Source organism: Bos grunniens, chromosome 12 (assembly GCF_055505025.1).
Source record: "Bos grunniens cultivar Pamir isolate PY7600 chromosome 12, Bosgru_T2T1.0, whole genome shotgun sequence".
Classification (NCBI taxonomy): Eukaryota; Metazoa; Chordata; class Mammalia; order Artiodactyla; family Bovidae; genus Bos; species Bos grunniens.
Genome location: NC_141176.1, coordinates 36,022,867 through 36,049,042, shown reverse-complemented (window position 1 = coordinate 36,049,042; position 26,176 = coordinate 36,022,867). Strand labels below are relative to the sequence as shown.

Genomic DNA, 26,176 nt, shown 5'->3' with positions numbered 1-26,176 from the left:
CACCTGACCTTATCCCCACATCCATGTGGTGGCCAAGGACTCGGATATGTCCCTCTGGGCAGTGAGGCGCTTGGGGGCAGGTGCGTGGTCCCTGAGTTTAAGCACACCCCTCCTTCCTTGGGGCCACAGATCACCCCACACAGACCGTCCTAGCTCTTTCCTGCTAAGTGGCTTGTACTCAGCGTCATCAGGTGGACTTGTTGCTGCCAAGATGCCATTTCTGGGTCTTCCTGCTCAGTCATCTGCTCCATCAGTGTCTAAAGATGCTGAACCCAAAGGAGGAAGCGAGCCATGGACCTTCCCTCAAGTCAGGGGCCATGGCTGCCCCCAGGCTGTGGGCAGTTAGCCTGGCTGACATGGTCTCCTGCCTCCAACGCTGACAGCCGGTCAGGTTCCACCTCCCCACCCTGTCAACTGTCACGTGTCTTCCCGCACCTGTGCTTCCATAACTGGTTGTGTGAAGGTCCTGCTTAGCTGGACACTTCTTAATTCAGCTGCTGCCCGGAAGTCCCAGGCACTGCAGGCCAGGGAAGACCAGTCCAGAGAGGTCCCCTTGGGCTGATCTCGTTTGGTTCATTTCTGTCCTGTGCTCCCGTGGGGCTAGCATTCCGGGGCCTTCCCGGGTGTGACCGGCATACAGTGTGTCCCCCATGAGGTCAAAGGTCACAGCTGTGACTCTTGAGACTAAAGGGTCACAAGGGATCGGCTCTAGAAGAGGGCAGATGAACAGTGATGAGAGTCTGGGGTCATGGCAACCTTGTGACGTGGGGGATGTTAGGGAGGAGTGCTGGTCCCCACTAGTGACTTCCGGGTTTCAGGGAGGTGTGGTCAGAGTCCGCCGGCGGCTGTAGGCCCGCCGTGGGCTGCTGACGCTTTGGATTTGGCATCTGACCAGGAAGTAGGGTGACATGGAGGAACATGGAGTGGTCAGGTTTAGGGTCTCCTTCACTTTCCAAGTCCTGGCCTGCCCGCCCCCTCTCCGTGTCACTCAGCCCCTTCGCGTGGGCAGGGCGGTGGGTGGACCTTGATGGACAGAGGGACCTGGGTCTGGGCCTCCTGAACGGGTCTGGCGGTTCGGGGTGGGAGGCCACAGGACCCTTGGAGGAGCTGCAGGCTCCAGGCTGAGGAGGGGCATCTCCCTTTTCGGGGTGTGCGGTAGACTCCGGGCGTGGTTCAGGGAGCGTGGCCCGGGCCCCAGCGCCGCCCTCTCCCCGCAGGATCTCCTACGACCCGGGCCGCTTCCCGCGGTACCTGCCCGAGGCCTACTGCCTGTGCCGGGGCTGCCTGACCGGGCCACGCGGGGAGGAGGACGTGCGCCTGCGCAGCGCCCCAGTGCTCGTGCCCGCGGTGGTCCTGCGCCGCACCCCGGGCTGCGCAGGCGGTCGCGCCGTCTACGTCGAGGAGTATGTCACTGTGCCCGTGGGCTGCACCTGCGTGCCCGGGCCGGACAAGGATGCGGACGCCGCCAACTCCAGCCTGGACAAGTCGGCCCGGCCCTGACCGCCCACCCGGGACCCCGGGCCCGAGGAAACGTGCCCAGCGGTGGACAGGACCGGACTGGATCCTGTGGTGGGCTGCCCCGGACTTCCTCGAGCAGGAGCGCAGGGCGGCCGGAAGGTGATGGGGACTGGGAAGGGTGGCCTGCCTCGCCCCCCAGGACCACGGGAGGGGTGAGCCTCAGAGGACAGACCGATGCTTGCAGTCTTTTAAAAAGTAGAGTGTAATCCGTTTATTCAGCTATTTTTTTCAATAGGGGCAGGAACAAAGTATTTTCATATTAGCCATTTTGAGCAAGTATATTGTTTTTACCTGACCTGTAAACATTTTATAAACATTGTTTTCACTTCCTCAGCAGGAATTTTTAGAAGCTCAGGTAGGCTAACTCTTCGGTTGGTCACCAGTGGACATGGCTGGACAGGACCTGCCCTCCCTATGGGCAGCTCAGCTCACCCCAGTCTTTATTCATGAGGATATAAATCACCACAGGTTTATACAGGTAGAAAGTTTTTCACTTTTCAAAGTCAGGGGCCAGTTTGTGGACAAGAGGCAGTGAGGTCAGAGCGTGGTATGTAAGGTCTGTGCCAATTCCCAGGTATCTGGCTAGTTTTAAGGGCTTCAGGAGCTATTAAGTGGGCAGACTTACAGTTTCCAGAATGCAGGAATGGAGCCTCTTCTAGCACTGCAGCTAAACCCCAGAACTATCTGTAAACGTGAGACCTTCTTAACTCGATTTATGTAACACCTACAGGTAGGTGAAGGGCATGCTGGCTGTGGTTTTCTCTCTGGACTCAGCTTTGATGGTCTCAACTAGTTCTTAGCGCAAACGATGTTTATTAAGGTCTTAATTTTATGGCTGAAGTTTTTAAGAGCAACTGTGAAGTCAGCCTCTGTTTATGTGCTCTCTTCCCCACTTACCATCAGCCTTGGCTTGATCTGAATGGAAGCTTTACTGAGAACTTCCAGTTTGTATTATATATTGACAGAGGTTGTACATGAAAAACATTGCTGAGCAAAATTCATATTTTCCAAATAAAAATTCAGAACTGAAACCTGTGGGTAGTTCTCTACAGCTTGGGGTGAATGTTACTTCCGTGCTCAACCTCTGGAAATAACAACATATGGTAAGCCTAGTGGTGGTATATCTGGAATACACCACTAGATATTATCTGAACCTTTCAGAAGGGTTCAGGTCAACAACAAAGAAATACACAAAAAGAAAAACTGCCTTCAAACCTTGGGTAATTATTTCAGTCGCCACTATTGTATAACATTTTCCAGCCACTCTGCAAATATAAATAGTGCAAACATCAGAGCACTGGACAAAGGAGAGTAAATGTATTGCATGTGAAAAATAAAGCAGTTCCATTAACTGTGTTCATCAGGTTAGCTCACCTTAGTTGTTAACAGGCAGCACATACCCAATGGAAGAATCGACTTTCCCCACCAAGATCCAGAAAGGTAACCTTTATTTGCACCTTCTCTCTGAATGGAATTCATTTAACAAATATTTACTGGGCATGTGCCCTCCCTCTTCTGGACACAAACTGCGTCCTCAACTACAAACTCCCTGGCTGTTAGAGCCAGGGGCTGAGGTCTTGGCTGGTCACTACGTACTGCTCTTTACCTGTGTTAAGTGAGGAGAGCAGACTGCTGCTGCTGCTAAGTCATTTCAGGTGTGTCAGACTCTGTGCGACCCCATAGACTGCAGCCCACCAGGCTCCCCCGTCCCTGGGATTCTCCAGGCAAGAACACTGGAATGGGTTGCCATTTCCTTCTCCAGTGCATGAAAGTGAAATGGAAGTCGCTCAGTCATGTCCGACTCCCAGCGACCCCATGGACTGCAGCATACCAGGCTCCTCCGTCTGTGGGATTTTCCAGGCAAGAGTACTGGAGTGGGGTGCCATTGCCTTCTCCACTAGATGGGGTCTAAAAGTTCTTCCAGATATAATTCTACAGACTCAAGTTGGCAAAAGCACCCTGAGCTCCAGGGACATCCTAAGGAAATCATAATGTCTTTACCTCGAAAATGAGGACAAGGGAGGTGGTAAGTTTTTCAGAGAGGAAACGTCACTTGGGTCCTTCCTGTACTGGGAGCCGCACTGACAGATTACAGTCCAGCCCGGAGTTGTAATTCACGAAACAGCGAAACTCATTTCCCAGGGTTCGAGTGTGTTCTGGAATAAACTTGCACATCTTCACTCCAAGCAGCTTTGCTGCCGCGTCCTCCATGACAGCACCTGAGGAGAACCACCAGACAAGCCTCAGAGCCACGCTGGCGGGGGCAAGGAGCTGCCAGTTCCACTCAGCAATAGGGGGAAGGTCACTGCTTTCTATCCTTTTACTTCCTCCAACATTTTTGCCAAGTTCCTACTATTTTTCCCTTTATCAAGAATTTTTCTGCCTCTATAAAGCTGAGATACTTAGAAATTGTAAAAATTACTTATATTCTACAAAGTAACAAAAGATAATTTTACTAAAAACTTTTTCCAACTTGGACTCAGCAGCCCCTTTCTGAGTAATATCTAATTGTGCAAACACATTTGTACCAGCTTCTGGCTGATGACTGCACGTCTCCCTCCAGCCCGTCCTCTGCACCAGGGGGAGCGAGGGGCTGCAGGCCTGAAAGTAGGGGGACCTACAGCTCATGTTTTCATTTTGAAACGCCAGGATAATCCCCCTCCCTCACCGGTGAGAACATCTTCTGTTCTGGTAAACCATCTAACATCTTGGTCTGTGACCTCTGACATCCACTTTAACCCCAGAGGTTGCATATTTCTTTATCAGCTAGAGAGGCTGAGCCAGACACGTTACTAGTACTGACACTGCTGAGTACAGATAGCACTCCCGGTGCCCTCACCTCGCGCCAAACCCCACTTCCTGGGCGTCGTGCCACAGAATTCTCAACAGGCCCCGAGAGGCAGCAGCACCTCAGCCCCAGGGTGCAGGGAGATAAGTGGAATGAGGTCACAGGGTGTGTGGTCGGCCAGCACAAACCTGTGCACAGCAGGATCTTTCCCCGGGTCAGGAGCTTGATGGTTTCTGACATTTTCCTAAGACATTCCTCCGAGAGATAGGGGGGATCTGCCACGACGATGTCAAAGCTGTGTGTGGCGATCCTCTCAGGTAAGTCCACAGGGTTCTTGTAGTCATAGTAGACAAAGTCCTCTCCGTATATGGCAAACCTGCGGTCGTACTCGAAGATGCAGACGGAGACATCGTCTCTGTGCCGCTCTCTCAGCTTCTGGTAGACACTGGGGGCGCTCACACACGCTATTCTGGAACAGAGAGACCCAGCTCATGAATGAGCTTTGTGACAGCATACAGCACCAAATAACCACTTCACTGAAAAAGTATAGCCCATGTCAGATTTTCTTCACACTACAAACTAAAGTAATAACAGCAGTGAATTTGGGGAGGAATCTGGTGTTTACAGATCTACAAACTCATAATTTTTGAGTATGAAATGTATGTTTCATGGTAAAAAAATGTGAAACATTAGGTACAAGAGTTACGCAGCCCATGACCTGAATTTACCTGTTATTTTCCTGTTGGTCTCTTTTAACATTTATTTCAAATACTTTTAAGCCTCAAACTAAATATTTTCAAGTTATTTGGTAATATTCATATATTTAATATATAAAGAAAAAGCCTTAGGACTTTCAGATAAAGATGCAGAGGGAACACATTCATTTAGATTTGCTTCTTCAAAGCAATTAATCATGAGAAGGAAACCTCCAACAGCAAGACAATGAGGGAAGACAAAGGAAACATGCTCAGGAAGCTGACAGGCAAGGGTGTGGTCTGGGTGGCTTCTGACTCTGCAGGCCCAAGGGAGCCAAATCCCAAATTGGCAGCCAGGAAAGCTGAGAGGGAGCCTCGCCAACACCAAAGCACCCGCAGCTCAGGAAGCTGAAAACCAGGTAGCTCAAGAAGTAGGGGTGAAGGGGCGGCAGGGGGACTGTTTTTGGAAGGTCTATCGAAGAGGAAACGACCCAGGATTCTCATCTCTGCACCAAGCCTCCACACTGTGGGAGAAAATGGGAAGGATGTTGTCCGGATGGGGGTAGGGGCACAGCTAGTGGTGAAGGGCCGTGTGGAATGGCAAGGATCACATTAAACCCACCAGATGTTGGGAGCCCTGACCTCCTGGAATGAGGTCAACGAGATGCGTGACTCCCAGGAAGGAAGGTGGCTCGCTCTGGGGCTCTTACCAGCCCACAAGAAAAAGCCTGGATTTACTGACCGGGCATTCCTGGGAAAACAGCTGATCCACACCAGCTAACTGCAGACACCAAGCAGAGAAAGCCTGCCCATGTATCAGAGCTTCCAGCCTTAGCGTGCCCATCTCAACTAGGAGCACACAGCAGAGGGTCAGCAGACCACTCAGGAGAGTCAGTGCGTACTAAAGCCAAAATATTAATAAAACATGAGAGGCATGCTGGAGTCAGAGACTGTGAAGAGAAGAAGTCCTGTAATGTGATGTCCTCAGAAGGATGAACAAGATACCTTGATAAATATCCAGAGACCTAAGAAATTACAGGTGATAAAGTACAGGACAGCAGAAATGGCAAAGTCAGTGGAAAGTTTCAAAGATAAAGTTGAGGAATTTTCCCAGAAGGTCAGGTAAGAAAGAGAAAACGTGTGAAAGGGACAGAAAGAAAAATGAATCAGGTAAAGAAGAATAGAAGAAAAAAAAAGGACAATTTTCCCAAACTGGAGGACCCGAGTTATGAGAACAGAAAGGTTTCCACCCCTTTCGACAAATGAAAGCACCATGCCAGGACACACAACACGGCATTAGGAGAAAACCCTAAGCCAGCAGGGGGCAGGGGTGCAAAAAACAGGTTTCTCATAAGAAATCAGAATGGCATTGTACTTCTCAATAACACATCAAGAGAATGGGTAGAATAAAAATATTTTGAGACAGGTTTTTAAAATTTCCCTCTAGTGAAAAGTGTTGAAGGATGTACCCAACCAAGATAAAGCTGTGAACTAAGGACTGGGATACTGGATACAGGAAGGTCAGAACAAGAAAGATAAGAGGACACTCGGTAGATGGTGGAGGGAAATACCAAGACCAGAGCCGGACGTACACCAGCCCAGACAGAAGAGGTGGCAAAGCCAGGGGGGTGGGGGGAGTATTTTTTCCAAGGAGTTGAAATATGTGTAAGTTCGTTGGTTAAGAGATTTACACCACTGGGAGAATTTGAGGGTTAGTGATATGGACGTATAAACCCTATTTAACCAAGACAGGATATAACTAACACCAATTCTACACAATCACTTCCAGGAAACAAACATAGTAACACTTCCCAGGTCATTTTATGAAGCTACTAATATGAAACCCAAACCAAGGGAATAAAACAGGAAATTTCAAACTAATTATCACTCATGAAAGTTGCTGAGTTGTAGCCGACTCTTCGTGACCCCATGGACTTCTCCATGGGGATTCCAGGCCAGAGTACTGGAGTGGGCAGCCATTCCCTTCTCCAGGGGATGTTCCCAACTGAGGGATCAAACCCAGGTCTCCCCCACTGCAGGCGGATTCTTACCAGCTGAGCCACCAGGGAAGTATGTAGAAGCAAGAGCCTCAAAAAATATTACCAATGAGTCCAACCATAAAAATGGATATAACTACTGGGAGCACGGACAGGAAGCACACCTGTGTGCAGTGGAGGATGAAGAAGCTAAATCCTTAGTCTCTTAAGGTGAGATGTCTGTAAGTGACAAATGAACAAGTGCCAATATAAACAGGTTTAGAATTGTAGAAGAGCTGAAAGGCAAGGGGGGGACAAGGGGAAAATTAACAATGGATTATGTTGGGGGCCAGAGTGATGTACTCCGCCCGTGGCAAAGGTCATGAGGAAGGAGGCTCGACATACGCAAAGGCGGGATCGAGCCTCAGGAGTCCCCCTGGAACTCCTCGAGCATCTACCCCCATAACCAGAGCCTGCCTACTTTACTACTTTGTGCTCACCTACACCTCTGACTTTACGGGGGGCTGTCCCCCACCACCTCTTTCAGAGAAGGAGTTAACTTAGAGCTCCAGTTAATAATAATTCCTGGGCGTGGTAAGAGTGTTTTAACCTACAAACTCCTCTGAAGGTTCTCTAGCTTGCCTGACAGGCTTGTCCGGCCACATGTGATTGCTCACAGCCTCCCAACCGTGAGAGGCAGGAGATGCTTTAAACCTTCTAAAAACAGGTTCCTTAGAAAAGTTAGAAACTATTAGTATAAGTATAATGGGCTGATTAGAAACTGTATTGGTGAAGGGTTTTTCATTTGTTGAGCCAATGTTTGTTGCTAAGTCTCCACATCCCCTGCCCTTACACACATTAATGAATATACAGAAGACTACGTTAGACCTTAGGCTAAGTAAATTCTTTCCTTAACTAAAACCCACTACACCCTCACCCTATAGGAATGTAACTTTATTTGGGTGGCGTCTGTTTTAAGAATAATCACCCCTGGAGAAATAAGTGTCCTGGTTGACTGACCGCTGTCACAAGGAGAGGGTCGTAAATTGTCAGCAGGCCCCCCTGGCCAGAAGATGATGTAACACCCCTAAGACCTCTGTATACATTTGTGTGAAGCACCTGACTTTAATAAAAGTCAGGACTGCTGTCCCCACGTGACTTTAGTATAACATCTCAGTGTATAAAAACAGACTCTGGAAAATAAAGAATTAGGATCAGTTTCTCGAAATACTGGTCTCCCCATGTCGCTCTCTCTCTCACTCTGGTTGAGTCTCCATCTGGAGCTCGGAACCCCCCATGCTTACTAATTATGCCTGGGCTTCTAAGATCCAACCGGGGAGGCCTCAGTGTCTCCTCTCCTTCGGGAGAATGGAAGGACGCCTGCGGCCTACGTAAGTGATGCAAACTTCTTGTCTTGAAGTTTTATTGGTCTCCCGCGTAAACCAAGCTACTCAGCCTCTTTTCTCCACTGAATTTTCCTACTGAGCTATCCTCATCCTATTACTCTTTATATCTTTGATAAAATATTTAAATAAATAGGTCGCCGACGCCGTCCCCGCTTCGAATACCCTGGATCAGCCGGGGCAGGACCCCGGCAGGATTACTTTGTTCAACAAGTCTTTCAGGACCATTTGACTTCTTATGCACACAAAGTTCTGACAGAAATAAATACCAAACTAACAAAACCTATAATTCTCAAAATTTCAGAAAGATCAAACATTAAGATTTTTTTCTTTTAAAGCAATTCTAGGGGAATAAAGGAGAAGGCAATGGCAACCCACTCCAGCACTCTTCCCTGGCAAATCCCATGGACGGAGGAGCCTGGTAGGCTGTAGTCCATGGGGTCGCTAGGAGTCGGGACACAACTGAAGTGACTTAGCAGCAGCAGCAGGGGAATAAAAGGAATAGAAAAATGTTAAGGAACAGATGAAGATGACTTACATGGAACAGGGTTTTGAGTGTGCCCCTAGCGGCGACAGGAAAGCATTCTTTATTCCTTGTGGTCTTCAAATCATCAACCACAGGTTTTGCAGATTACAGATGAACCTTCTTACAAACCATCTCTCATCCAGGAAGGACATTTAAAGTATTACTTTAGATTAAAAGGCAAAAGAGAAGAGAACCCAGTATCTCACCTGCCGCCCTCCCCGGCAGCTGCCACTGCATCCTCAGCAAGGCGCGTGGCCGTCTCCGGGCTGTACCAGAACTGGCTCAGCTGCTGTGACAGGAACGAGTGAATTGTATTAGACCTGGCATACACGTGTCCTTTTAATTCGTATCTATTTACCAAAACGAATTCTGTCAACAGCCAGTGTCACTGCTGGGCCATGCAGTATATTCTGCGCTTCCTTTTGGTATGGCACCTCCTATTCTTCTAGAGTTAATAAACAAACCACTGTTGCATTTGCTTGGGTTCTCCGAAACTATCCCTAATTCTCCCAACATCATCCTGTAGCTCCTGAAAAGTGGTGCATGGGAAGTCAATGTTGTGAGACTTACCATGTCTTACACATTTAACATTTTATCCTCACATTTCATTGGTAACTCAGCTGGGCATAGAATCCTAGACTGAATGAAATTTTCACTCTAAATATTGAAGGCAGTGCTTCACTTTTTTTCTAGTTTCTAATAAAGCTATTGAAAAGTGCAATGTGACCTGTCCTGAGACACTGGAGGTGACATGCTTTTCTCCAGAAGGTTCTAAGATCTTCTTTGTCACCTACATCTAAAAGCTTCACTCATGCCTCCTGGACTTATCCTCTAGTTTTATAATGTATTCTTTCAAACTTCCTGGGAGATTTCTTCATTTTTGTGAACAAAACAAGTGCCAAAAATATACAAATAGTTAATTCAGGTAGTGAGATTATGACTTGTTTTTTTATTCATATTTACCTATTTTCTACACCAACCATAGATTACTTTCAGAATCAGAAAGTACAAAGTATTTAAGCAAGCAAAAGGAAAAGAGAAAGACTACCTTAAGGTGGACTCAGGTTTCTAATATTTACTATTCAAAGCATCAAGCTAAAGACGAAAACATGAGGAAAGAAAACTAGAGGCATCTGAGTAGGTGGAACATCCAGAGTAAATAAAAAGAAACATTTCTGTCCCAATTTCAAACAGATGATGAATTTTATATAATTTTATATAAAATAATATAAACTTTATATAACTTAGATCTACACTTGACACAAAATGTCAAAGACTGCACACACACACACCTCCCAGCTGCAAAGTGATGAAGAGAGGCAGATCGATGATTAAGGTAGTCAAAGAAATTTCAAGCCTCATCTATTTCTCAACTATGCTTCAAAAAAGGTAGATTTCTACGTTACAGTTTAGGTTAGCTTTCCTCAACTCACTTTTAAAAATTCCTATTTTTATTTGGCTCATAAAAATACAATTAAAATACATACTGTGCACCAGGAACTATTAATATCTTCTTTAAAACCCCTTTCATCAATTTTTCACATGTTTAACACCAGTTGCCCCCTTACTGCAATGATCCCTTCCCATAAGGAATGCTGTGCTCCAGTAAAAACTGACAGAATGAATCTGTCTACAAGAAGTACAGTCTGTTGGACACGATCTCTTCCCCTATCTGAAACGTCCCCTCCTCTGACCACCAAGCAGCCCGGGTCAGAATGAGGAAAATCTGCACTCCCAGTCTTAGCTACTGAACAGGCTATCAGCTTCCTAGTGACAAGCGAGACAAACTGGGCTGTTAGGTGGGGTAAAGACCAACAGTGGACTAGGTACAGAACACACTCCACACTGCCAACACGTCCGGATGGATGCAGAGCATGGTCACTTACCCAGTTCTCTTCTATTATCCCGATGTTGTACTTGTCGTCACCACAGAGGTCAGAGTGGTGGTGCTGCTGCTCAGCATAAAACTCCTGCAGAGCTGCAAGGGCGTATGAAGAAAGCTGGGGGGGGCCCTCGTCTTCGGAGTCACTCATCTCACACCTGCAGGGAATGAGTCAAGTGATGTTAGTGTGTTTTTCCTTTCCATCAAACAATTAAAAAAATTAACTCATAGCAATGATCCAAACTGGAAGTGAGTTGTATCAGGAAAACAGGTATTTAAAATTTCTGAGACCAGGAACCTCCCTGGTGGTTCAGTGGCCAAGACCCCACACTCCCAGTGTAGGGCCCGGGTTCTATCCCTGGTCAGGGAACGAGATGCCACGTGCCATAAACAAAGGCCGGGCGCAGCCAAGCACATGCATACATATGTCTGCAGAGATCTTCCACTAACTAAAGCTGAACAAATAAATGCATGCTTACTCTCTCCGTGTATACAGTTTTCACAATAAGACTTTTCACATTTTTATGACTCCTTGCAGAATGAAATCTGTAAAGATGTTTTGCTTTCTTCTGGTACCGCAGTGGTCACATGCAGATAATTCACAGTAGACTCTGAATCAGAGCTTTTTATGTGTGAATGTCATTGTTGAGGTGACCTAAGGCTCCTAGGTGTTACAATGGGACAAGTGAAGGATTGGTAAAGGAGGGGTAGAGGAAGAGATAGGAAAATTAAGAGATGAGAGAGGATGCAAATTACCATCACAATGAGATACAACCATATACCTACCAGACTGACTACAATGGAAAAGACAGGTAACACCGAATGTTTTGGGGGGTGTAGAATAATAGAAACGGCCTACTTTGCTGCTGAAATGTAAACTGATGAAAACATTTTGGATAACAATATTACCTTACCTCTGCTTCAAACTCAGAAATTCTGCATCATATAACTATATGAAACTCCTGTGATTCACATAAATAGACATGGAGAATACGTTCAAAGTGGAAATGTGTACTGGCAACAACTAAAACTGCTGAAATGTCCACCCACTGGACATTACATAATATAACAGACTGCTGTGTATTCCTACAGTAGGGTACTATATCACATGGAAAACATTTCCTTTTCTCCTCTGCTGGCTTGCCACCTGTAACTGTTATGTAGTTACTTGAAGGATTACAGGTTTATAGGGTATCTATCATGGCACGCGATCAAATAACATTACACCACTTCTGTGTTATACAAAAACCTTACGATTTGTATATAACTTCCATTTCTCTCCTCCAAGCCTTTGTGTTACTATTGTCCAACGTCTTATTTTTACATTTGATATAAACACACCACAGGCAAATTTGGCCTTGGAGTAATGAAGCAGGGCAAAGGCTAACAGAGTTTTGTGAAGAGAATGCACTGGTCATAGCAAACACCCTCTTCCAACAACACAAGAGAAGACTCTACACATGGACATCACCAGATGGTCAATACTGAAATCAGATTGATTATATGCAACCAAAGATGGAGAAGCTCTATACAGTCAGCAAAAACAAGACCGGGAGCTGACTGTGGCTCAGATCATGAACTCCTTATTGCCAAATTCAGACTTAAATTGAAGAAAGTAGGGAAAACCACTAGATATTCAGGTATGACCTAAATCAAATCCCTTACGATTATACAGTGGAGGTGACAGATTCACAGGATTAGATCTGATAGAGTGCCTGAAGAACTATGGATGAAGATTTGTGACATTGTACCGGAGGCAGGGGTCAAGATCATCCCAGGGAAAAGAAATGTAAAAAGGCAAAATGGTTGTCTGAGGAGGCCTTACAAACAGCTGAGAAAAGACAAGCGAAAGACAAAGGACAAAAGGATATATCCATTTGAATGCAGAGTTCCAAAGAATAGCAAGGAGAGATAAGAAAGCCTTCCTCAGCAATCAATGCAAAGAAATAGAGGAAAACAACAGAATGGGAAAGACTAGAGATCTCTTCAAGAAAATCAGAGATACCAAGGAAGTTTTCATGCGAAGACGGGCACAATAAAGGACAGACATAGTATGGACCTAAAAGCAGCAGAAGATATTAAGAAGAGGTGGCAAGAATACACAGAACTGTACAAAAAAGATCTTCAAGACCCAGATAATCATGATGGTGTGATCACTCACCTAGAGCCAGACATCGTGGAATGTGAAGTCAAGTGGGCCTTAGGAAGCATCACTACAAACAAAACTAGTGGAGGTGATGGAATTCCAGTTGAGCTATTTGAAATCCTAAAAGATGATGCTGTGAAAGTGCGGCACTCAGTATGCCAGCACATTTGGAACTCAGCAGTGGCCACAGGACTGGAAAAGGTCAGTTTTCATTCCAATCCCAAAGAAAGGCAATGCCAAAGAATGCTCAGACTACCGCACAATTGCACTCATCTCACACGCTGGTAAAGTAATGCTCAAAATTCTCCAAGCCAGGCTTCAACAGTACGTGAACCGTGAACTTCCAGATGTTCAAGCTGGATTTAGAAAAGGCAGAGGAACCAGAGATCAAATTGCCAACATCCGTTGGATCATGGAAAAAGCAAGAGAGTTCCAGAAAAACATCTAGTTCTGCTTTATTGACTATGCCGAAGCCTTTGACTATGTGGATCACAACAAACTGGAAAATTCTGAAAGAGATGGGAATACCAGACCACCTGACCTGCCTCTTGAGAAATCTGTATGCAGGTCAGGAAGCAACAGTTAGAACTGGACATGGAACAAAGTGTTTCCAAATCAGTTCAAGGCTGTCTATTGTCACCCTGCTTATTTAACTTATGTGCAGAGTACATCATGAGAAACGCTGGGCTGAAAGAAGCACAAGCTGGAATCAAGATTGCTGGGAGAAATACCAATAACCTCAGATATGCAGATGACATCACACTTATGGGAGAAAGCGAAGAACTAAAGAGCCTCTTAATGAAAGTGAAAGAGTCAAAAAGTTGGCTTAAAACTCAACATTCAGAAAACTAGGATCATGGCATCTGGTCCTGTCAGTTCATGGCAAATAGATGGGGAAACAGAGGAAACAGTTATAGACTTTATTTTGAGGGGCTCCAAAATCACTGCAGATGGTGACTGCAGCCATGAAATTAAAAGACACTTGTTTCTTGGAAGAAAAGTTATGACCAACCTAGACAGCATATCAAAAGCAGAGACGTTACTTTGCCAACAAAGGTCCGTCTAGTCAAGGCTATGGTTGTTCCAATAGTCATGTCATGCGTGGATGTGAGAGTTGGACTATAAAGAAAGCTGAGCACCAAAGAATTGATGCTTTTGAACTGCGGTGTTGGAGAAGACTCTTGAGAGTCCCTTCGATAGCAAGGAGATCCAACCAGTCCATACTAAAGGAGATCAGTCCTGAATATTCAAGGACTGATGCTGAAGCTGAAACTCCAATACTTTGGCCACCTGATACGAAGAACTGACTCATTGGAAAAGACCCTGATGCTGGGAAAGATTGAAGGCGGGAGAAGGGGACGACAGAGGATGAGACGGCTGGATGGCATCACCGACTCTATGGACATGAGTTTGAGTAAACTCCGGGAGTTGGTGATGGACAGGGAGGCCTGGCGTGCTGCAGTCCATGGGGTTGCAAAGAGTCAGACACGATTGAGTGACTGAACTTAACTGAAATACAGCACACTGTTTAAAAATCTTTTAAAAAAACCTACATCGTAACCACTTACATTGCACTTCATTTTGTATTGATTAATACTGCCATCACCTGTCATTCTCCGTGTGCTTGAATGAACATTTCTTGTACCGCAGTTCTCTGGAGCTCCTCCTCTGTACTCACTCTGCCCTGCTTGCTTCCCATGAGGCTTCCCCAGAATCTATCAGTATTTCCTCAACTCAGAGCGGTCCCTGGGTTCCCTTCCCTGCGTAGCAGCCTGAAAAGTCTTTCGGGCAGTAAGACGAAGTAACCATCAGGTTCAGTCTGTTCATTTCCCTTTTTCAGGGACCACTGACCTTTGTGGCCTGGTGCCCGTTATCTTCAAAGACATTTTTCCCCACATATTTTACCTGTTTTTTTTTTTTCCAGTTCTATCAGATGGGAGGGGAAATTTAGTCTTGTTACTCCTAGTGGAAGTTCATGACAGTGTTAAAAAAAAAAAACCTACAGCCATATATACTAACAAGAATCAATCTTAAGAATATGTTAAATCACAAAGTTACAGAATACATATAGTATCAATAATTCTATTTAAGTGAAGTTCAGAAACATGGGGATAAAAGCAAGTTAATGAAAAACCAAAGATTAAAGATAGTGGTTACCACTGGGAGTGAGGAATACATAATTTAAAAAATGTTTACTATATTATCTGCAGAGACCCATGGACTTAATTCTGTAACCAAAAAGTGTCTGAAATGGCTTCTAAACAGTTTGGGCCTTCCCCAAGTAATAATCTTTTTCAAAGAACTTAGAATAAATCTCATGAAAGGACTCATCTATTTTTCTACCCACACTTTTCACACTACAATGATTTCCATTAAGATATGAATTCAATGTAGGAAAATAAAAGATTTTTTAAAAACAGAAAAGAATGTATCCAAGTACATGTATAGCTTATAGTAGAAGTCAGTAGTGCTCTGTGAAATGTTTTAGCAAAAAATACACGTGTGTATAGGGTCGTGCATCACGACACAACTTCCTGCTGCAGGCTGTAGTCTTAAATGTTTGCAGTGTTTCACAGTAAACGATCTATAATTTTTGCACAGACTCATCTCAAGATGGAGAGGTTCTAATACTTTATACAAACAGCTCTTATCTGAAGCAGATACTTGGTATTTTTTATACTGATTGTGAAAAAGCATTTCTGCTATTATTTATTTAGACATTCAGAAAAACAATACTGGATTCAGAGCAAGAACTGGAGCTGAACTACCTAAGTGTAAATCATGGCTTTGCCACTTATTAACTACATAGCTTTAAGCAAGTATTTAACTCTTCTATGCCTTAATTTTCTCATTTATGAAATGGAGATAATGTTAAAACTTATTTAATAGAGTTGTTCTGAATTAGATGAGTTACTATCTACAAACCACCTAATCGTCCTTGGCACACAACAGGAACAAAAATATTACCTTCAGTACTGTTCAAGTTGCAGCATCTCACTGACAGTACGGAATCTGTGGTGACCACTAGTTTAATACCTTCATGTGACTACTTGGCAGCAGAGGGACCACAAGAAATCAATAATTAAAGCAACACTACGAAGAGTGACAGGAAATGACGAGCATGGTGAACGCTGTGTGCAGGGAGCACGACTGGCTCTGGCTTGTCACTTGTCACCTTCACAGATTAAGATGGACTGATGCTGAATGCTCTGGCCACTGGATGTGAAGAGCTGATTCATGGGAAAAGACCCTGATGCTGCAAAAGATTGAGGGACAACAGAGGATGAGATGGTTGGATGGCATCACCGAGTCAATGGACATGAGTTTGAGCAAACTCTGGGAGACAGTGAGGGACAGGGAAGCCTGGCACGCTGCAGTCCACGGGGTCACAAAGAGCTGGACACAAGTGAACAAGCTATCACTGTATCACTTTTAGACAAAATGCAGATTAACAGATCTATCATCTCAGAGCACAAAATAAAGTGGTCAGAGAGATGAGACTGTTCAGAAGGTAGACATCATCAAGGTGGGATCTAAAGGTGGGAAGGAATGGTTAGAGTGTGTACAAAGTTATTAGAAGGATCTGGGAAGACTATCTCCAAACTGAGAGAATAGTACTGGCACAATCTATCTGATGGAACTGCTTTGGATCATTAGTCTATTCAAAGGCTTTCAACTCCCAGGAGAAGACTTAAAATGTTAATTTCAGTCAGTTTGGGCCCTTAACTCAGCAGTGGCTTCCTATCCCTTCTCCTTATTTTTGCCTCAGGAAGGTTTTATGCTCAGGGGTTAACTTATACAGCTAAGTGAGGACAATGACACAGCGAGGTCAATGCCACTGAAAGTTTGCTGTTGCCAGTTCTAGAAATCCAAGTCACAGCACAGCGGGAAGCACCACATAAGACTGGTCACATGCAGAAACAAGGAGGCAGAAAGAAAACGGGGACAGTGTTTTTACTGCTCAGACAGTGGGCGGAAGGGGAAAACATCCTATGAGGGTAGAGAGGACTTTCACGTGCACCTGAGAGCTAAGCTATGGGGAAGATGCAAGCCCCTCCAGCCCTGAGACGAACGGACGCCAGGCAGACAGCCGTGCTGGAGTCTCAGAACGCAACTCCAACAGCTCCAGGAGCAGCGTGTATGTAACCAGTGGGGGCAAAGTGGGCAATAAAGACCCCTTTCTTCAAATACTGGGAATCTGGATTTTGATTGCTGATGGTACTTCTGATCATGGAGGCAGAGGCAGGCAGCCATTGCTGCAGCACTCCACCCCCCCACCCCCAGCAGAGACAACTCTGCGGGGATTTAAAGCGCTATGACCACCCCGCCCCCTTCACGGGCCACATATTTAAGGACCAGACCATTATAAACAGCAACCGCATACGTGGAGGGATTTAGAAGGTGCATGTACATGCCCGGGAAAAGGTGTGGGCTTAGAAAGACCTCAAGCTTCCTCAGGCTGATGTTTAGCACAAAAACAGACTATAATAATAGCAATGACAACAACAGAATGACAGAAAAAGCAAATCTTGGAGAAGGGGGAAAATCTGATTTCCAGCACTTTGAACAAAATCATACTGTGAACAAAGTATGAACAAAATCATACTTTATAAACAAAGTATGAACAAAAGCACTTTGAACAAAGCATACAAAGAGACAGCAAAGCATGGCCCGTTGAAAAGAAAAAAGCCATGTCTGAAAAAGGCCACACAGCACTCCTGCTAGACAAAGACCCCAACTGTCCTAAATATGCTAAAAGACCTAAAAAGTACGGACAAAGTTAAGAAAACAATGCATGAACATAATGCAAATATCAACAGAGATGGGATACACCTTCAAGTGAACCATGCTCACTGTCCCAGAAGAAAAGATAAAGGGAAAGATTATTAGCTTTTGTGCAGGGCTGAGAAAGTCTGAGAACACTGCAAACCGAGCTGCAAGGTACAAAGAGGCTTCATACTGGTCTTGTATTTCAGGATTCAGAATCATGAAAAAAAAATTTAATGCTTTCAAAACAAGTTTTTTATAAATGATGAATATAAAATCTATCAGGTGTTTTTGCAAAAGTAAATCCCTGACTTGTTTCCCCTCCCCACAAGATACAGAGTAAGAATTTGGACAGAGTTCTACATGAAACCTAAATATGAAATTCTCATTTATCAGTTGATCCTTAAGGGCTCCAACACTTAATATTTTTAGTAAAGGTCCATTAAAATTAAGGAATCAACAAACCACTGGGCAGTTGCTTTCAACTGTCATTTATGATGCTCACTGAAAATGCTGAAGGAAAAGAACAGTCAATGTGGGACTGCATGTGACAGATATTCAAAGGGCATGGATCTACAAAATCACAAACGATTTAGAGAACACTGCCGGAGAAGCAAACGCTGACTTCAAAAAGCAATCCAAGGAAATCTACGTACATCGTAGCCTCTGGCATCTGGTCAAAAGTGATTCTTCTTTATAGAGACATCATTTTGTCCAATCTGTTAACCAGATCAAATCAACCTTAACACATGTCTCATCTGACACGGACTATTCCAGTCAGTTCTACATGAGGCAGATGGGTTGTTTACTGACACTGTGGTGAAACTGTCATGACACGGGACTCATGCATCAAACATGCCACGAGACTGGCTCATCAGCTTTCTGGGAAGCAACTGAATGCTTCCAGGTCACCCTTCTTGTCATCACAGACTCCATACACATCTATAAACAGACAGAGTCTGTGGATGGGATCAGCTTTGCAAGGGTACCAAGCATCCCAGGGTGGCTTCTGTTTGTAAAGTACAGGGAGGAGATATTGACCATACTTTAGAATTTGTAAAATAGAAAGGACAGCCCTTAAAACAAGCAAGATCTCTTTCTTGTGTTCTCACATAGCTTAACAGAAAACATTTGTTCACCATGAAAGAGAAGTGATTAAAAAATGTAACCAAAGAATCTTGAAAACTTGCTCCGCATAGTAGTGTCTGTTTCTTCTAAGGCAAGTGGAGAAGATCACTGCCTGCATCTGACGATCACGTCCCCGTGCCCCAGGTGCCCTGATGCAGCAGTGCGACGAGAAATCACACAGATGGCCTCGGGACACAGGTTCCTGCCTGCTCCAGGATGGGGCTGGGACATTTCCAGAGGGGGTCCAGTGATCAGTATGTCCAAAGAACTGCTGAAAGGACCAACACCCTTGTAACAGATAAGCAGTCTTAACATAGCATCAGACAGCTAGTGGGTATTTTAATGTCACTACTAGGCACCCCTGAGCGACTGCAGACCACCAAGGGCCGCCCAGAAGCAGAGTGTGTTTGGAGTTAAAGCAGTCTCTGTGCACGTCACAGGGACAGGGGTCGCCAGAGACACTGATGCTAACGTACAGACTCCACGAGATCACAAACAGCAGGGAAGCCAGGCCCTCCAAGACCAAACACGTGAGCTCAGCTAACAGAACAATGACTTAAAGTATACTGTACTTATAAACTCTAAAGTTTTATAATTCACCTTAAAAACAAGAAAGATGAGGGCAGGGAAGCTGAAGAGTTATAGAACCCACAACTCAAATCAGAAGCGAATGATTTTAATCAATGATTCAGAAATGCACGATCATATAACCAACTTGTTATAAGACAGGGTTGTTTAATAGGAAAAAAGCAAGGAAATGTTTTCTTCCACAAAGTTTCCAAAATCACATCTTCTTGTATCACTCTCCCTACTGACTTAAATGGTATTTCTTCACACAAATACTTTTCATGAACAGGTTATTTCCTTAATAAGTTACTTCTTGCTTCAGTTCTTTTACTTCAAAATAAAAGTATAATTTACTTATTGGTCTCTACCGATATTCCTTAATTAAAAACTTTTCTTAAAATACAAAGTTGACAGCCTTAACTTTTGGCACGTGTATGTGTGCATACGTGATGGAAGACTGCAAGCCTTTCCAGCATCACCCATACAATAACAGCTCTAGATGCTACACACCAGGCATTCACCTGCTTTAGAGCTACACATGGGAACAGGAGTTCTTTAAGAAGCTGCTACAGTCTGGGAGGGAAAGAGAATGCCCACTGACTGGGCACCAGACCCTGGCGAGGGCTGCCCAAAGGTCCCACATTTGTGCTAGAAGCTGCTGAGAAATGGAGCAGAACTGCTAAGGGGGTGGACTTAGTGCTCTGATGAGGGGCACTGTTCACAATCATTAGTAACAGGAGAGCGAAGCCACAGGGCTGAACCATGGAATGCAAATACCCTCATCATGGAATATGACACCTGGGGCAGGTTTATGTACAGAACGACACGCACGTGATGACAGGGCACCTGACGCTTACACGTCCCAGGAACACTGCCTTTCAAAGTCAAGTCTCTGGGGACTCACGGGCTTTACATTCCATGAGCACCACTTCTAGAGCTCCCTGCAGCGCTGGATCAAGAGGTGATGAGATCACCTCCATCTCAGTCACAAGCTGGTTTACTCCCCAAAAGGTGTCCTTCTAACTTCACATTTTTGCCAAGATCAGCTCTAATGAATCAAATGCACCACTACTGCAAGGACTCTGTCTTGTTCAGTTAGTCAAATATATGTTAATCCTTCCTAAGTGGAAGGCCCAGCTTCTACTGTGGGGAGAAGTGCGGACGTGATGAAAGTACATGTATCCAAGTGCCTTCTGAGAGGTCGTCCAAATGCTTACTAGCTTCCAGGGACACCCACAAGACACATCTTTTCTTTTCCTTCAGGATCTCTCTAAAGGTTACTACTCTAGACAGGGAATCCTAAAAATGTCTGAGCAAGGTGATTATTCTGCTAACAAACATACTGCCATTCTCCCATCTCCTCTCATTGTCAGAGTAAAACAAAGCTTAGAGGTCTCAGGAATCTTGGAGAGAAAGCCTTGACTATCTTTTCTCTTTGTCCTCTTCTTAGAAAATGAAAATTACCATAAATTATGATTTTAAGTAATATGGAGGAGAAAAGTACAGTAGGTCCAGGAGAAAGCTCTGACTCTGCCAGCTTTGGGTCAAGCTGAATATATGACGACAGTTCAGTTTTCTTTGAACAGCTTTATGCATCTTAGGTAAACTTAATATGCTCCAGTGAGGAAAATACCTATCAAGAAAACTACCCCCTTTTGGGACTTCCCCAGTGGTCCAGTGGCTAAGACTCCCCTGCTCCCAATGCAGGGGGCCCGGGTCCGATCCTTGGCTGGGGAACTAGATCCCACGTGTTGTAGTTAAGAGATCCCATGCTGCAGCTAAATATGACACAAGATCCCAAACACAGCAACTGAGCCCTGACACAGCCAAACATGAACACAGACTGCACTCAAGGCTAAAATGATTCTTAAAAATTGTATTGAAAATTAAAAAAAAAACTTTATCCCTTTCTGTAGGTTTGGAAATAATGTTTGTAGATAATGTAATTTCTTCAACTCACTCAAGCTACTCTGACCAAAGACCCCAAAAATATGAAACCTTTCACCCCCAGAAAACTGGATCATACACTCCAAGGCAGCACATGTATAAACGTGAAATTGTCACGCTGAGTAGCTGCCTGTGCATTTTCAGAGCCTCAGTGGAAGATGTGAGGTATTTCCAGGGTGCCCACCTGTCTCCCAGAGACCACACCAGTTCACCTGAGGTGATGGGGGGCCACCAACATTTGCTCAGAATGGTGTTCCTTCACAACGCTTACAATCTCCTGGGAGCATCCCTACCTAACTACCTAGTGTGTGTTCATTCAAGGTAAAGCAAAGGCGGGTGGCTTTCTCTTTCCCTTTTTAGAAAGCTCTGTCAAGGGCTGCTGCTGCTGCTGCTAAGTCACTTCAGTCGTGTCCGACTCTGTGTGACTCCACAGACGGCAGCCCACCAGACTCCGCCGTCCCTGGGATTCTCCAGGCAAGAACACTGGAGTGGCTTGCCATTTCCTTCTCCAATGCATGAAAGTGAAAAGTGAAAGTGAAGTCGCTCAAGTCGTGTCCGACCCTCAGCGACCCCATGGACTGCAGCCTACGGGGTGCCACTGCCTTCTCCGCTGTCAAGAGCAGAAAGTCTAAATTATCTCCCAGGCCTGCCATCACGTTCACGAGCCAGATAAAGAGCCACAGATTACTCGCGGGAGTGGGGGAAGACACCACACACACCTTGGCAGATGCCAACAGCAAGTGCTCAGATAAAAAAGAAGCAACACCACTTTAGCAAATATTAAAATCCAACGTCTCCTGCGAGAGACTGCAGGTACAGTCGGTTCCTGATTCCAGCTGCACCACGACACTGCCTGGAACAGCTGAAGGGCAAGGAAAAGTGCGCGAGTCCACATACTTTCCTGTGTACACATATGAATGCGTACGGATGTTTCCACAGCTGCATTTGTGGACTGACAATGGCTTTCAATTTGCAACCTGAAATCTGTTAGCTAATTACTTAGAAATAAAAACATGAAAACAAAAAAGTTGGCTTTAACTTCAAAGCAAATAATTCCGAACAGCAGATTAAGAAAACTACTTTCATAGCTGAAAAAGAAAAAAAAAAAAAATTGTGTGGAGGGTGGATCTCTAAATTGTCCATATTTCCAGCATCCGGGCCTCTACCGGGACGCGGGCGGACGGGGCCGACGAGGGGCGGCAGGTTGCCCCGTGCCCCTCCACAGAACGACGCCGCCCGCGACCCCGGTGTCCACACGCACACCGTCCACCGCCACGGGCTGCCACCACAACCGCCCCGCCTCCCGGAACACGCCCAGGCGGCCCCCCTCCAGACACCACCCCCCTCCCCTCCACGCCTTGGAGACGGCCGTTACTCCACACGCTGAGACCCCGGCGGAAGCGCGGCTCCACGCGCCCGGGCCCGGCCCCGCGGCCGACCTGAGCACACCCGAGACGGCAGCGCCTCCCAACCCCTTCCGCCCGGCCCCGAGTACCAGAGCCGCTACCCTGACCGTGTCGGGAGACGCGGACGAGCGGGGTCGGCGCGGGCTCCTCACTCCACTCGCCGCTCGAGTCCACGCGTGCTCCGTAGCCCGCGGGTCCTGGTCGGGCAGCCAGCTGCGTTTGCGCGTGCGCGCTGCGGCCCGCCAGGCCGGAAGCGTGCGCGGGGGCGCGTCCGCGCAAGCACAGCAGTCCCGCGGGGCGGGGTAGGAGGGGGCCGGGTCGTGGGCGGGGCTGCGGGCTGGCCCGGTCCGCGCACGCGCAGACGAGCGCTCCCGGGAGGCCCTTGGGCACCGCGCCACGTGCAGGGCCGCCTCGCGCCGGGAGCTGCGCGGCTGAGCACGTGTCCGCGAGGACCGGGGCAGCAGAGACGCTGCAGGTTTTAAGGCGCACCAAGAGACCTGGCGTTTGCACTTCACTGTACGTTTCACAAGCAGCAAGGCCCCGTCTGTTCCGCCTCCTCCGTCTAATGGGGAGATAGACATAGCCACCGCTGCGTTAGAGAAGGCCTTTAAATAAAACCCCGCACACCCTCCGCGGTGCGTCTGTCGGAGCCACGGTAGACCCCCGCCTAACACCGAGGGTTCCCGCGACCCGAAGACGCGGTCCCCGTGCTGAGACCGCCTACGAGCTGGGCAAACCCTCCCCTCATGAAGCAGCAGCGCTGTGTGCAACGACTCACGGGCGGGAGCACGGCCTCCGCGGAGCCGGGTCAGAGCCGACGCCTGCGCGCGGACTGGAGGTGCTTGCAGACCCCGAGCGGTGTCATGACTGTTGTCCCGCAGGGCCACCAATCCATGCAGCATCCCTGCCCGCTTTCTCCTCATCCTCCTTACCAATCCCGTTATCTTCCCACGTTACCTTCTATTGAATACTTTTAATCCTTTCTGGTATTAGGTGAGGATATAAATTAAAAACAGGTTTGCTATTCTGGGAATACCGTAATTTCCACTTTAAATACGGCCCCCAAGCTTACGGCAAACCATGCTTTCATTTTTTGTTTGGATGACAAGTCCACTACGCTGCGTACGTCAAAACCAGCTATAATTTAGGAAAGCAGCAGGAAAGAAAACATATATCAAGCTAAAAGAACAATAAATATGCACTGAGAGACAATAACTGACTTTTATGGCAGTATATATTTTTTTACAGAGGTAGTAGTGTTCCATACATAGGACACACTGCCTTGGCTTATTCAGCAGAAAGGCTTATTTATGTTAAAGCAAGTTATTTTTGGATTAAAACAGATCTATAATATTTTAAGCTTTCAAAGTTTCAACTGCTTTCACCGTATGTGAGACAATAGTTATCTGCCATTTAATGTGTATTACTGTTTTTTTATTAAAGTGACCACAGTTGTCAGAAGTTCAAATAGTTACAACTCTTTCAGCTGAAACGTTTGCATTGTAATTTAATAGGTTTTGCAAATCATAGAAAAAATTTAAGATACCAAGAGGCAATTTTATTATCATTGAAACAAAGGGGAAACTGCAGGAATTCCCTGGCAGCCCCGTGGTCAGTATGCAGCGCTTTTACTGCCAAGGCCCTGGCTTCAATCTCTAGTCAGGGAACTGAGATCCCACAAGCCATGTGGCCAATAAATAACTAACTAAAGGGAAACTACTCGTCAAGTAAACTGGACTAGAAAGATACATTCAAATCAATCTCAGTTCAGGAATTACTCCTTTTGTGTGGCCTGACTGTGAAGAAGGCTGAGCGCCAAAGAATTGATGCTTTTGAACTGTGGTGTTGGAGAAGACTCTTGAGAGTCCCTTGGACTGCAAGGAGATCCAACCAGTCCATTCTGAAGGAGATCAGCCCTGGGATTTCTCTGGAAGGAATGATGCTAAAGCTGAAACTCCGGTACTTTGGCCACCTCATGCGAAGAGTTGACTCATTGGAAAAGACTCTGATGCTGGGAGGGATTGGGGGCAGGAGGAGAAGGGGACGACAGAGGATGAGATGGCTGGATGGCATCTCTGACCCGATGGACTTGAGTCTCAGTGAACTCCGGGAGTTGGTGATGGACAGGGAGGCCTGGCGTGCTGCAATTCATGGAGTCCCAAAGAGTCGGACACAACTGAGCGACTGATCTGATCTGATGACTGAGCGACTTCACTTTCACTTTTCACTTTCATGCATTGGAGAAGGAAATGGCAAACCCACTCCAGTGTTCTTGCCTGGAGAATCCCAGGGACGGGGGAGCCTGGTGGGCTGCCGTCTCTGGGGTCGCACAAAGTCGGACACGACTGAGGTGACTTAGCAGCAGCAGCAGCAGCATGATCCAACTAGTCCATTCTAAAGATCAGTCCTGGGTGTTCTTTGGACGGACTGATGCTAAAGCTGAAACTCCAATACTTTGGCCACCTCACTGATGCTGGGAGGGACTGGGGACAGGAGGAGAAGGGGACGACAGAGGATGAGATGGCTGGATGGTATCACCCACTCGATGGACGTGAGTTTGAGTGAACTCCAGGAGTTGGTGATGGACAGGGAGGCCTGGTGTGTTGCAATTCATGGGGTTGCAAAGAGTCGGACATCACTGAGTGACCGAACTGACTGACTGATTGATGATACACATGACAGACCCGTAATCAATGAAAACCCTGAGAAGCTTAGCCAGACACTGAGTTTGTGTCTCCACCCTGTACTCTGCCAGTCCCAACAGCTTCACCAGGTCAGTCCTGAGAAAGTACCAACAGGGGCAGTGCAGTTACGAGCAGTTGTGCAAATAAAACTGCGGCCTGAGAGACAGGGCTTACTCAGGGGAATATCTGAAGACTGACCTGGCAAAGCAATCAAGAGTGAACACTACCAAAACTTAAAACTACTAACTACTACAGGAATAAAAGTATTTAGCACGTCCCTGCTTAAACTCTCTCTGTGGGACTTCCTGGGCAGTCCAGAGGTCAAGACTGTGCTTCCAAAGCAGGGGTGAGGGGCCAATCCCACATGCTCCATGGCAAGACCACAATATATAAAACAAAACAAAACAAACCCCTCTCTTTCCTTCAGGTTTTTTTTTTTCCTCCCATTTATCAGCTCTGAGAAGCGCCAATGACTTAATCACAGTTCATTCTCTTGCTAGATGTTAAAAATAATTTACACTGAAAGAGTTCAGCAGGATGTTGACTTATGTGCTAGAAATGACAGTGCTTGCTGCCACTGGTATTGTATGGTGTTTCCAAGCAAAAGATTTTCTCCTTGCTATCACCAAATACGCCCTTTGCTTCCACTTAAGTTTTAAAACAACTGCCACTTGAGATTACAGAGAATGCACAGGACCCAATCTGGGATCCTATGTTTAAGAAACATACAAAAATGTTTCATA

At 46.1% G+C, this 26,176-nt stretch overlaps 2 protein-coding genes across 23 annotated transcripts in view; one reads left to right on the top strand and one right to left on the bottom strand.

Moving 5' to 3' along the window:
* Window positions 1–2,549, top strand: part of IL17D (interleukin 17D) — a 32,567-nt gene extending 30,018 nt beyond the window's left edge. For all 9 annotated transcript variants that reach the window (XM_086329792.1, XM_086329798.1, XM_086329801.1 and 6 more), the window contains one exon: window positions 1,218–2,549. In XM_086329792.1, the coding sequence (XP_086185918.1) occupies window positions 1,218–1,724 (507 nt within the window). In that variant the 3' untranslated portion in view covers window positions 1,725–2,549. The remainder of the gene's footprint in view (window positions 1–1,217) is intronic.
* On the bottom strand, window positions 1,715–22,990 carry EEF1AKMT1 (EEF1A lysine methyltransferase 1). Of its 14 annotated transcripts, none has more exons than XR_015138204.1 (5): window positions 22,857–22,990; window positions 10,793–10,946; window positions 9,113–9,195; window positions 4,495–4,770; window positions 1,715–3,737 (listed from the first exon to the last, which is right to left on the bottom strand). XR_015138204.1 is itself a non-coding variant. In XM_086329807.1 (5 exons), the coding sequence occupies exons 2-5, from the start codon at window positions 10,937–10,939 to the stop codon at window positions 3,568–3,570; spliced, it is 681 nt and encodes a 226-aa protein (XP_086185933.1). In that variant the 5' UTR covers window positions 10,940–10,946; window positions 22,839–22,990; the 3' UTR covers window positions 1,715–3,567. The 14 variants fall into 14 exon arrangements, 12 of the variants coding, with proteins under 12 accessions (XP_086185933.1, XP_086185941.1, XP_086185937.1 ...); XR_015138205.1 differs by having other exon boundaries at window positions 9,113–9,192; XM_086329807.1 differs by having other exon boundaries at window positions 4,495–4,775; window positions 22,839–22,990.
* Between the last annotated feature and the right edge of the window lie 3,186 nt (window positions 22,991–26,176).